Raw genomic sequence first — 12,892 nt, 5'->3', positions numbered from 1 at the left:
GTAGATAGAAGGCATAAAGTTCTGGGTTTCAATTGTTCTTCGACGTTTCAGCAAGGGATTTCAGAGGTCAAATACTAATGTGGCATCGCAGGTCTGCATCACTTGCGATTGCATCTTACTCAGACCGATCAATTTGCAGTAGATCTTTTCTTCATTTAAGGCTTAAATACAGCGAGTTTGAACGTAACATCATTAGCAGCATTATCGAGTACTTGGCTAAGAGGAGTATAGGAAAGAGAAGGCTGGTTCATAAGGGGGCAAGAAACCCGCTTTTACGCAAACGAATGGAACAAGGACAGCTTAAAAGAAGACTGAAAAGACAGGAAGGAGGGAGGGATTTCACAACGCAGACAGCAACCCCTTTCCTTGGGCCAGCTTGGCGGTAAAGGCAACGACGCCCCCAGCAAGGCACATGACGCCGCTGAAAATAGCCATCTGGTCGTAGCCGCCGAAGCGGGCGAGGAAGGCGCCGTTGATGGGGGGGCCGACGAGCATGGCGACCGAGGCGACGGCCATGCCCATGCCCAGGTAGGTGCCGATGTTCTTGGGGGCGTCGGCGCAGAAGGCCAGGGCGACGGTGAAGCCGGAGACGATGGCGCCGGAGCAGAAGCCGTAGAGGGCGGCGAAGGCGATGATGGTCGGCCCCGTCGTGCAGCGCGTCCAGCACAGGGTCAGGATGCCCGAGGTGACGCCCGCGACGGCCAGCGTGTTGAAGCGGCCCAGCTTGTCGGCCAGGATGCCGGGCACGACGCGGCCGAAGAAGGAGGCGCCGTTCAGGATGGAGAGGAGGTAGGTGGCGAGCGGGGCGGAGAGGTTGGTGTGTGTGAGGGCGTAGCTGGGGAGGTAGTAGAGGGGCGTGAAGAAGCCGAGGAAGAGGAGGAAGGTCGCCGCCACGGTGACGAGGTAGACGGGGCGGCGGAAGGCCGAGAGGATGAGCAGGCTGCTCTTGCGGGGAGGGAGGCGCGCGCGGATGGTCAGGCACGGCCAGATCAGCATGCCCAGCGCGATGAAGCCGCACACCCGCACCGCCCAGGGGAAACCGAGGTTGTTCGAGGAGTGGTTGGGGAGCATTTTAGCCATTACGACCGGGAACACGGCCGCTCCCAGCGATGCCCCGGCGATCCCAAGGCCCATGGCAGCACCGCGCTTCTTGGAGAAGTACTGCGATGTCGCCGCCAGCGCGGGGCTCATGACCATGCCGTTGGAGATGCCACCGAGCACGCCTTGCGCCAGGATGAAGTGCCAGTACTCGGTGCACAGGCTGGTCATCATGATGGACAGTACGTACGCCACCGCGGCGGGGGCGACGATGACGGGCCCGCCATAGCGATCGAAGAGCGCGCCTCCGAAGAGACTGCTGAAGAAAACGAAGAAGTTCTGCAGCGATCCAATCCAGGAGATGGCCGAAGGCGTCATCGAAGACAGTTGGTACTCCTCGTAGTAGGTCTGGTACACTCCGAAGGAGTTGAGGTAGCCCATGGTGCAGAACAGCGCTGCTGCCGTCCCTACAGCAACAGACCACGCCTGGAATCCGCCCTCTGGGAAGTCTCCAGCGGCTGGAGTCTTAGGAGGGTCTGGGAAAGGGCGTGGAGTATAGGCTGGGGTGGGGGGCACATAGGCATCATGCTGTTCTGGGACGTTGAAAGAGTATTGGGTGGTTCCGGAGAGCCAGGATGATCTGAAATCCGCCTTCACCCAGTTGCCCTTTTCATCCATCGTGTAAGTCATGGCTGAGGCTTGATCGTGCATTGAAGAAAAGGATAACGCAAAAGGGCACGCAGGAAAACAAGAGTTTACTCAGGAAGGCACGAGAAATTTGAAGGCCGAAGGTCAAGGACATTGCCACGATTTGTGGAACAGCAAGTCCCCCTCGGCTCCGGAACAAGCTACGGGCCATGTAGATTCCCCGTCATCTTGAGATATCTTATCCATAGGAAGCTGCTGTGAAGACCGGCCCGAAAAAGCCCAGAAGGAAGAACAAGGAGCGAAGGAGGCGGTTTACAGTAAGCCCACGTGCAGGGCCGGGTGGAACGTGGCGGGGCGGGAAGGATTCACGATCATCTGCTCCGTGTTTCGTCTCAAAAACGCTGTGGTTCATCGCAGAGAAGGTACTTCTCAGCCACGTGGCGTTGAGAGGCTTTTTAGTCTGGGCTTCGCGGCGAAGTGCCATTATACGAGCTGGTGTAACTTGGCATAAGTGGGGAGCCGGCGTCGACATAAATGGCGTTGTAGATTGCCTTCACAGTACGTTGAGCATTATCATGGCCTCAAGATTCGAGCTTTTACAAGAGTCAGACTACCCATCCGGAACAGGACACATATATGCTGAGCAAGTTGCATGCATATGCACGATGATGCACAAAAGCACGTCGTCGAAAAGCAACGTCAGCATTTCGGGACGGAGAATGGAGAAAGCTGAGGATGCCGAAGGCCGGGCAGCTGAAAATAAAGCTGTGGTCTAGCCCACCTAACCAGGTTGCCGCAACGGGAAATTCCACCCACGGCACGGCAGAGGTCCCGCTTAGATCTAGAGTATCGCCGCGTGCACCCCTCGCTCCCGCTGCAATGATGACGTGCAGCGCTCCGTCAATTTTCCCCACCTTTGGTACGGCGACATGTGAGATATTCCTGTGTCTCAAACGTCCGATATCGCCGCTCTCTGTTGCTCCTCCTCGGTATTTCCCACGCCATAGCACGGTCCGGCTATTGGACATCTCCAACCTGATTTTGTCACTTGCACCAGTTGCATGGGAGCGGTAGACTATTGGGTTCCGAACAACGAGCGCTTGGCGGGACTAAAGCTTCGGCGAGGGATGCTCTTTACCCAATTCGGAAGGCTTCAAAACGAAACCACAGTGTACATCCACCGCTACCATCCTTTGCATCAGCCAGAGGCTTTGATGGGCTTATGTTATTGCTGGTTCAACGTCTGACCGTTATACACAATAAACGCACCCCAGCTTCTTTGAACCTCTTAACGGTATTTTACAGTTTTGCCTACCGACTATCCAACAAAATAACAACAGGTGACGAATGGCGATAGCTCGTTATCTGAGTTCTCTTCATCGTGCGTCCATCTTCATCATAATCAAATCCCTGGGCGAAGCATTTTGGCAGGACTATCTGTTTTTGCCGCATTGAAATCCCATCTTGTTTGGTAGACTTGGATTAAGACCTATACGAAACATTGCATCATGATCACGCCACTTGCGCCCTTATAAAGCCTGATCTTGATACGTATATCATGCGCTACTACTCAGCGTGCCAGCATGGAATATAAGGCATCGCAAACCTTCCGACGACCGTAACGCTATGCCAAGCACCATGTGATCGACCCCCGGCGGAGTTCCGCTGACTGGTATGCAGCCTCGGAGGAGCTCCTTTATGAATTCAATCCCGTTGGAATTGCTATAAAGTATGAGTACTTGAAAATCTTGTCCCGATGCATTGGTTTACGTAGATACCATGCATTCATGTCTGGATAAACCATCCAGCTGTCTGTCGTCTCTTGGAAATTTAACGGAACCGACCTCGTAGACAGGCGCAAACCTTAATGTAGTAGTTTGAACCCAATACTACGCGATAACCATAGTCACGGCTGAAGGGTTAAATATCCTGCACTACATTCGTGGTTGCTAGTGGCTGAACCCGTAGCTCAGCCATAACAAGTAAATTTACTAGAGCGTTAGAGTATGCTACGGAATTTACAATGTTTAGACTCGCTATATCTGCTACCTCCCTTTCTTTAGCAGGTTTTGGGCGTGGTGATACTTTTATACAATTCTCTTACCAGCGCAACTATTTCACTGTAACTTGGGAGCCATGCTCGTTGGTTTGTGGTACATGGACAGATAAGTTAAACTAACACTTCGGAAGACTGTTGACGATCATGTCGTAGAGTAGATCACGATTAACCAATCCACCACTGCTACAGAATTTTCAACCTCCAAAAGCCTAATCATGTCATTCGAATGACGCCAAACTTAACTTCCACCCCTAAGCAACTTCAAAGCTCATGAGTACTATAGAAAAGTGTTTCCTGTTACTTGAATAGTTGTTAAAGGTCAAATCATGAAAGTGAAGACTAGGAAAGATACACTCGGCTTGTGGCAAACCCGTGCGCAGAAACCGCCCTCATTCTCACGCAGGATACAACCAGCAGGAGCAGTACGTGCAATCCGCTCAGTCTTTACCGCAAAAAGACTCATGCACTCGTAGTAGAAAGTCCCTTGCAATGGGGAGCCCGCCCTTCGCCAACCAAGCCGTCATCATTCTCACCACCGAGCTGCGCATACCGACCCCCCCGCCCGCCCTCGCCACCGGGGACCGATCCGGACCACCGGCCCGAGCCGAAACAGGGCCTGACGAATCCAGACACGCGGTCGGGCACGCAACCAGAAGCACCAACCACGCGCTGTCAATCCCTTCCCCGCGCACGCTCCCCACTAATGCCTCCCCCCCGGTCGACCCAAGTCCATCCCGTGTCCCTGCCCTTTCCCCCCCCTTCTCACCAATCAGCTGCTCAGCCCACCCTCCGCGGCACATATGGGGAAATTCTTTCCTCAACCGTGCTTAGGTCCCGCTTGGCGGGGTTAAGTGTTGGTAATAGAAAAAAACGTCAGCATGCTGGTTGGTTGAGTGACCGATCTGATGCCAGCGAGACGATCCGGGGTAAGCTAGCAACGTCTATCATCACGAGCCCCGCTGTCACCTGCCTACCTTGAGATGTGTAAACCACCTGAGAATAGTTCACGTGGTTGGTGGCCTATTCACAATACGGTTACGGGTGGACTGACCACCTTGGCGTAGTTGTCAGATATCACGAGACTGTCAGGACACGCCCAATGAGGCAGCTTAATTGAGGAACGTGGAGGGAAGTGCAAGCGCAGTCCGTCGCGGACGAAGCTTTATGTATTTGATAGTGAATATTGACCTCCCAAAGAGCAGAAAACTCATGTAAATCGCTGACGCTACGCTGAGGCAAAAACAAAGAGAAACCTGTTGAATGCTTTTTTTCAGCAATTCAATCAGAGGGGTATCATCGCTTCCCCTCCTGGTATATTCCACCCAAACAGAGATCAAACCAGTATAACAGCCTGGCCGTAGACTCATCACCATGCTTTGTATGAAGACTTTTTCGCTTTTTCTTGTTTCCCTCCCAAAAGAAATGCCACGCAAATAACCAACGCCTTGCTTTCGTGATAAACCCATCGATGTCGAGCCAAAGAAGTTCCGACGCTCGTATACTTTTGGAAATAAGAGCAGAACGCGATCCAAATAGTAGGGTAATGGTGTAGTAGTAATAACGACCAGCCAGGAATGAGCTTCACTGACTAGAAGAATGGAATGCAGCGGCAGCGCAAGCGCATAGCCAGCTGGCAAAACAGGGCGGCGCCTAGTTGAGATAGACGCAGCGCCTGCGGACTCCCTCGAGGAATTCGGCCTCGTCAACCTTGGAGAAAACGTCTTCCTCGTCCTTGCCGTACAGGCCAGTGCTTCCGTACGGACCCTTCCTGCTAGGCTCGTGGCTGCGAGGCCATTGTCCCTCTGACTCGACCTCGGCAATCTGGAAGTCGCCGTGCACAGCCTTGATGTGTGGCTCGAAGATGAAGCCGCCGAAGAAAAGTTCGATGGTAAGCTCCACGCCGTGAGAACCACGGGCTCTCTTCTCGGACAGTCCACGAGCTTCGGCAAGCAGTTCAGCAAGAGGCTCAGCAATGAGCGTCGTGTTGCTGCCCTTGGAGTAGTCGTGGTCGCAGAGACGAAGCGCACGGACCTGGCAGTCGCCTGCCCAACGAACGGAAGCGTTGGCGAACAGGGTGGGGCACATGGACGGGATGGAGATGGAGAGGGTGGTAAGACGGGGACAGTTGGCAAGGACCTCGCAGAGGTGCTCGTTGGACGACGGGGTGCCGGGGTGCGGGTGGAAGAAGCCAGCGTTGCTCCGGGGGGAGTGTTCGAGGACGCGAAGGGTGTTCTGGGATGACTTGACAATGGCCATGACACCGTCAATGCTGACTGTATCGAGGCAGGTCATGTGGAACTCTTCGAGGTTGGTTGCGGTGCGTGCGATGTCGTACAGGTCTCGGTCGGTGATGGGCATGAAAGTGGTGTTGCCCATCAGCTTGAACTTCTTGAGGCGGCTGAAGTCGACGAGCGGGGACTCGAAGGGACGCATGTCAACCTGGTTGGCCGGGTCTCTGGCCTGCTGGTTCTTCAGGGTGATGGCCTGCAGCTCGAGGTACTCGAGGGGGGAGGAGTGGTCGGTTCGCAGAATCTGGGCCCACTGGTGGGCGTCGAGATGACGGACCATGGTCCAGGGCACGCTCAGCGACACAAGATTGGTGCAGCACTTGAGTACAGCGAAGATCTGCGCATTGGTGTCAAACACATGGAAGCCGTTGAACCACATGCGGCGGATCTGCTGCGCAATGTTAGGATACTGGTTCACCAGCTTTCCAAAGTTGCTGAGTGCGCAGAAGGGGTCTCTGTACAAGGGAGTGCTCGAAGGCCTGTCAATGAGCTCGTAGGTGGCGTATGACTCTGGACGGACGTTAGTGACGCGACCGACTGACTAGCGGGCTGACGACATACTTCGACTCAGCGGGAGGTCGGCCCACCGCTCGGCTCCCTTCCACTTGCGGATGTAGACGTCGCGCAGGGCATATTGGAGGCCCCAGTCGTGCCAGACGCTGCACACCGAGCGGATGGCCGAGGTGGCGTCCCATCGCAGCATGTCGGGCGGAACGGGCCCGCGGACATAGCGCTGGACGGGCGGCTTTGCCACCAGGCCAGGCGCCTGGGACAGGCCGAAGGTGAAGGTTACGCCATGCTTTTCATTAAGCTTGGTGGCTTCGTCGAGAATTTGGGAGAGGATCTCGTAGGGGAGGTCGTTGATGTGCATTGGATTAGCGGCTAAGGTACAGGAGACGGCGGGTTCTCAATGGGATTTTGTAGTGATGGGGTGTGGGTGTGGGCTGAGAGGACAAAGGGTCGCAAGGGTGGCCAAGAAGGGTGGCCCTGGGGGCTTTATATCGGCAACACGCACGAGGCCAAAGGACCCTTTGAGGCACCGTGAAACGGTTGCCGCACGGGCGGGATTGTTAGTAGCATGGGCCCATCTTCAGAGAGTCGACAGGTTGCGAGCTGGCGCCACGCGGAAGGAGCTGGCATGGTACGTGGTGGAAGCTGCGGGCTTGGCGCGCTGCGGCAAAGCGAGCCAGCGAAATACGCACGCGCGAGCATGCCGCGCCCGAGAGCGAGCGGTGCAGGTTCGGATTGCTCAGGGAGATGATCACAAGGTGCGAAGGAGCGTCTGCGGTCGAGTTCCTGTTACCCCCATTTAATTCCCGTTCGGGAAAGATCCTGGGCGCTAGCGAGTTCTGCTTACCCCCAGGAAACTCCAGCGCACGGGAACGGCGCTCTGGCGAGGCTCAGGCCAGGGCACCGCGCCCCCAGCCTGCATCATTGCGTAAATCGCCTGCGCTGACGAATCGCGCGCCGGGCGTTTGTTGTTGCTCTTTTTTTTTTTTTTCTGAGCGAGCTCCAGCAGTGCGGCGGTGGAAACAGCAGCTGCGATTGCGGAGGGCGAGGCGTGACTCAGCACCCAACCGGGCACATCTCGGAGCCGCCTTCTGATCGCACCCTCACTCTTGCGTCATCCAAGCAGCGAATTTTTCAGCCCTTCGCCGACCCCGGACGTCGGCGCTGCGAGTGCCCGCCATCGCACCTCACTCTGGCGCGAGCGGCTGCGATGCCGCACCACTATTTCCTTTTACCCAACAGATTGCCAAAGCCGCCCGTACCCGCGCCCGCGACAGACGCGCGAGCCTCACCGCTGCGCCAGCGTCGTGCTGCAGCAATCGTGCCGGATCATCCCTCCCGCCCACCGGCACCCCAGCTTTCCCCGCACAACCCTAGCGCTCCCTGCTGAGAGCCGCCAGAAGGCCTCCAGCCCGCCCCAACGAGCCTCACGCGCCCCAAGCCCGTGGCTAGCCCAGCCTTTAGTCAGGTACGCCAGGTTACTGTGAGTAACAATTTCTCCTTTCCCCGCATCCGCTGCTCCTGGTCCGCTAGCACTGGCCGTCCGGAGGCGCCTGTACGTGTCAAGTGATGCAAGGGCAGGAGAAAGGAGGAGACGCGCGCCTGATGCCTGCGTGATGCCTGCGTGTCCGTTCGCCATTTGAAAAGGACCAGCTGCCGGTCAAACCCCCGTCACATGACGCCTACCCCAGATTCCAGATCATCTCCAAAAACGCCTGCATGACTAGGGGTTGCCATCACCATGAGGTCCTAGCAACGTCTCATCAGTGGAGGTGCACCGCCCCTCTTGACGTTGCGGTGTCACTGTGCCCGCCAGCTGTCGCTGCCGCCAGTGGAGCCGCTCCGCAATTTGTGCTGGCAGCCAGATGGAAGCTGGAGAAGAAGCTGGCCGAAGCGGCCGACGGGCGGAAAGCGGTAATACGATTCCGTACTCAAGCCCTTAGTGGGACCTCATCAGCGCAGGGACTCCACAATTCCATTGATGCGACCCCTCAATATGGGAATAGGCCCTTCTTCTCGAACGGCTGACGATGGGCGCCAACAGCGCTGCCGGCGATGTGCACAAGGGGTCGAAAGCCAAGCTCACCATCAAGCCAACTAGAACTTCCCAACCAGCCACGACCTGCGCTTCGGCGGCACACCTGACCTTACCCCGGATTTCTATTACCCCAGAGTTTCCTCCCTCCAGGGAAGCTGCCGATCCGGAACAAAGAGAACTCTCCCTGCTGGCCTCGCGGGTCGGCTAGCCTTCCGCACGGCTAAGCATTTTCTCCTCATCCGGACGTTGTTGTTACCAATCGAAATCCGGGGAATGGCTGCCATGGAAATGATGCAATCTGTGACATAATTTGAACCACCTTCCGTCCAAACCTCCGCACTCAACCCGTCAACCATTGGTGTAGGCCCCCAAACTGCTCCGCGGAGATGCAGGAACAAGACATTTAGGCTTACAGGCAGGACAATATCACGCTGTGCGACGCAGTCCAGGAATTCGTTCCAGACCTTCCGCGTGCGATAGAGATCCGACGTGAGCGTCCCTGTGCTGCTTTCTGTTGAATCGCCATCGCTTTTCGCCGGCCTGACGTTCATACATCGCTCCTGATCATGCGGGGTCCCCAAGCAACAATCATCAACGCGGACTAGCAGTGTGCAAGGCAGATGCCGTAATTTTCTCGATTGTTCTCCCATCAAAGACCGTCTCTCTTTAGCTGTAACGATCGCTCAGGAGACGTGAAAAAAGAAAAACTCGAAAAGTTGTTGCTTCGCATCCGGGGGTATCAATTCCCTTCCGCACTCTTGCCATTTAAGCCAACCAATAACTGCTCATCCAAACCACCAACCACCAGAAGAGCCAAAGCTCAACGTAACCCCAAAGAAGTACAAGGTAATATTGACATTAAAAATCGGAAGCCGTTCATCCCGCATCAACCAACAGATTTCTCATCCACTACGTCTCCACCACTTAGTTCTTCACACGAGCCATTCGTGCGCACTCTTTCCTACATTTCCACCTCTTACAAGATGAAGAAAGCGCAGGCAGCGCCCAGCAGGGCCAGGCCGCCTCCAATGACGCGGTTAGCAGCAGCGCCGCTGGTGGGTGCGTTGCCGGAAGCGGACTGGGTGGAGGTAGAGGTGGAAGTGCTCTCCGACGACGAGGCGGTGCGGGACGAGGAAGAGCTCGACGATCCGGATGCAGAGGCAGAGGCCGAGGCCGAAGCGGAAGACGACTTGGTCGAGGTGGCCAGGGTCGAGGACTCGTCGTCGGAAGAGGACTTGGTGGAAGAGGCCTTGACCGAGGTGGCCGAGGGGGTGGTCGTGGCAGCACCGTAGGTGTAGGTGCTGGTGGTGGAGGCGACGGTGACGGTCGACTCAAGGACGAAGTACGGGTAGTAGTTGGTCTCGGTCGGGTCGTCGTCGTTGATGATCTCGATGGTGTAGTCGGAACCACGGACGGTGTCCTTGGGGACGGACCAGGTGTAGGAACCGGTGTTGTCGATCTTCTCTGTGAGGGAGAAAGAGACATGTTAGCGCCTGTGGAAAAAAGAGCGTAGGGATTTTGAGAGCGGCGAGGTAGACGTACCGGCAATGGGGGAGCCCTCCTTCAGGTCGTTGCTGGCACCGGAGCGGAGCACGAGCGTGACCGTCTTGCCGGCGGTGGCATCCCACTGAAGCTGGATGTCCTGACCAGCGACGGGAGCGAAGCCACTGGGATAAATGTCAGCGATGATGTCACCATGATGAGAAAGAGTTGTACTCACGAGGTAGGGACGATGAAGGCGTTCTCGGCAGCAGAGGCCAGAGCAGCGAAGCCAGCGATGGCGAGCGAGGTGATGGTGTACTTCATGATGACGGTGGTATTTGGTGGTTGTTGAGAGGACGAGAGGCGGTCGTGTATTAAGAAAGTACCGGATTAAGGGAGCACAGGCACGGGCTGATGATGTCGGCAAGGGCAAGAATGCTGGGGTGGATGCGTGGCAAGTCGGCGCTACTGAAAGGCGACAAGAATGATTGGCGGTGTTGGTAGTTGCTGTTGTCGAAAAGAGGGACAGGCGGTCAGGTATTACGGTACAGGCGAGCAAACCAGCGACAAGGAAGAAAAAAAGAAAGAAACGAAAGAAACCGGGGAAATTGGGCTCTATATCATGGCACTCTTTCTCACACTAGGTGCTCTATCTCCGTCCAACTTAGCCTAGGCAGTCAACCCCGGCGCTTTCCAGATCGTCCTCATGGATGGGAAATTGGATGTGCAAGATAACGTCCGTTACTTCGGCCGCCATCAAAAGTAGCGCGCAATTATAAGAGCATGGACCATTGCCCATCGCGCTCTTAACGCCGACGCCCACTACTCGCGGAAACCTTTTGAAGCTTCCAAGCATTCTTGCCAACGTCTTTTTCAATGCCGAGTCGCCGCCGTCGTTTCGCTGCGAGTAAAGGGGGTTGTGTGCAAGCGAGCGTGACGCACAGCATCAGCAAGGGAAAAGGGAGGCATGATGGAGGAGGGAAGGCAGAGGATTGGGCCTAGTGCAGCCTTCACCGCTTGTGCTAACTTCCTCTTCGCGAAGTGGGCTTCCTTTCGGGGGCTGAACTGGCTGAAGAAACTATCACCACCAATGATGTGGCGTAGCGATCCTCTTTGCTCTTACCCCTTATCGATCCTACCCACTTCCCGACGGGCGCTTAATTTTTTTGTGTCTTGGATTTTAGCATGCTTGGTTTGCTCGCCGCAAATGTTTGCTATTTTAAAAGGGGTAGGTGGTGTGGTCCAGTAGTCGCTCGCTCGCTCGCTCTTTCGCGCTCGGCTGTCGGGAGAAAGGCGCCGCCAGGACCACCACGGTTAGCCTTTTGCCGGGGCGATGGAGGGTCCGGACTCGATTGAATGACTGGCTGGCTCAAATCTGACCGGGGGCTGAGATTATTCGCTTGGGCCTTCTGCCGCTAATGTTATTGGACGGTACCTGTCCTTTGGCTTTTTAGCGCCGGCAGCAGCCTTTGGTGGACCACACGCCGGAACCTGACGGCAGGGAAGCGCGACGACACAGAAGCTGAACGTGCGCTTCCCGAGATTGCTGCGCGGTGTTTTTCGCTGTTCCTTTGCCGAAGGATGACGTTGTATTGGAGCCGACAGCTGGCACATGTGGAGGTCGTTCATTGAAACGCGGGGCTTGCGGTTGTGTGAGTTCTCTGCCGGATGTCGGCGGATGGTGATTGGCTTTGATGGTTAAAGGGGTCGTCGAGTCACGGTACCTGGTCTTCGTCGACTGCTGAAGCGACTGAGCATCTCGCGATACGGGCGCGACGACGACACATGCTCTTTCTTCCGCTTGGCCCGGTGGCCATTCCTTCACGCCATGAGTAGGTATAGTGTGAGCACGAGCATCGTCGCCATCTCTCGCCATGCCTCGTCCCGAAACTCTCGTGTACTCCATCCAACTTTCCCTTCCTTGAAGAAGAAGTAGCATGCGATAGTGCAGTGTCGCGATTGTAGATAAGGACACAACGCGGGGAGATGATCCGAGGTCTCCTCTAACTACTCTCGTCTGCAAAAGCGTTATCCGATACGAACCAGAGGATCAGCGCGCAGCGATCAATCCGGGGTAAAGGAAGACAATTACGACGTCTGGAATGTTCGGATGGCATTGCAATGACGACGACGGTATTTGGCGCCCGCAGCCCTAAAGCGTGTGCAGAAAGAAGCTGAAGAAAACGAAGCTTACTGCCTGCCATGGCTTTGGCACTATTTTAGTCACTGTGTTGGACGGAACCTAATGCGCGTGTGCATATATTATCGCGTGCATATGCAGGTAGCCGACCCGCACATGCAGGGCAAAAACGATCGAGGGCGGCGGGTCGGTCTGGGCAGGATGGAGGAAGCATGTTTGTTCTCATATGCGCGTACACAGGCGGACCAGGGAAAACAACGAGGGAAAGTGGCGAAGCCGAGATGTTGTGCTCCCACACGAGGGAGCAACCTCTATCGATCGATCGTGTAAGGAAGAAAGACCATTGTGCGACCTGCCCGATGCCGGTAATGTGAGACTGTGTCTCTTGGAGAACCATGGTCATGCATTGCATCTAGACCTTCGGGGTCTCCAGCCTGAGGCATAAGTCTTGGTCGAAGAGCTTTGCCCCTGTGCTAGATACCGGGATAGGCGAAGACGCCGGCCATTTGTTTATTTTGTCTATAGAAGAGATCTAGTTATAGCAAGGTCATAGTGGGTCAAAAGGGTCCTCTTCGTCAGGCGTACCTATATTCGCTTGCCCGTTATACCATAGAGCTCTATCTGGGTAGTAGCCGGTGACATTCATCCAGGGGTCAAAGCTGCATCCTTTCTTTTTTCTCGGTGAGAGG

General features: G+C 55.7%; 3 protein-coding genes across 3 annotated transcripts; all 3 read right to left on the bottom strand.

Annotated features, from left to right (window-relative positions):
• Positions 1 to 339: 339 nt before the first annotated feature.
• Positions 340 to 1,749, bottom strand: LTHEOB_12318 (Monocarboxylate permease protein; the record flags this gene model as incomplete). Its single annotated transcript, XM_035509172.1, has 1 exon — positions 340 to 1,749. The coding sequence occupies one exon, from the start codon at positions 1,747 to 1,749 to the stop codon at positions 340 to 342; it is 1,410 nt and encodes a 469-aa protein (XP_035364707.1).
• A 3,646-nt stretch (positions 1,750 to 5,395) lies between these two features.
• Positions 5,396 to 6,904, bottom strand: LTHEOB_12317 (uncharacterized protein; the record flags this gene model as incomplete). The annotated part of the gene is made up of 2 exons (XM_035509171.1): positions 5,396 to 6,543; positions 6,595 to 6,904. 2 exons carry the CDS (start codon positions 6,902 to 6,904, stop codon positions 5,396 to 5,398), a joined length of 1,458 nt encoding a protein of 485 aa, XP_035364706.1.
• A 2,653-nt stretch (positions 6,905 to 9,557) lies between these two features.
• Positions 9,558 to 10,387, bottom strand: LTHEOB_12316 (GPI anchored cell wall protein; the record flags this gene model as incomplete). Its single annotated transcript, XM_035509170.1, has 3 exons — positions 9,558 to 10,045; positions 10,124 to 10,248; positions 10,302 to 10,387. The coding sequence occupies 3 exons, from the start codon at positions 10,385 to 10,387 to the stop codon at positions 9,558 to 9,560; spliced, it is 699 nt and encodes a 232-aa protein (XP_035364705.1).
• Between the last annotated feature and the right edge of the window lie 2,505 nt (positions 10,388 to 12,892).

Source organism: Lasiodiplodia theobromae (genome assembly GCF_012971845.1).
Source record: "Lasiodiplodia theobromae strain AM2As chromosome Unknown scaffold_61, whole genome shotgun sequence".
Taxonomy (NCBI): Eukaryota; Fungi; Ascomycota; class Dothideomycetes; order Botryosphaeriales; family Botryosphaeriaceae; genus Lasiodiplodia; species Lasiodiplodia theobromae.
This window is presented reverse-complemented; position numbering and strand designations above follow the sequence as displayed.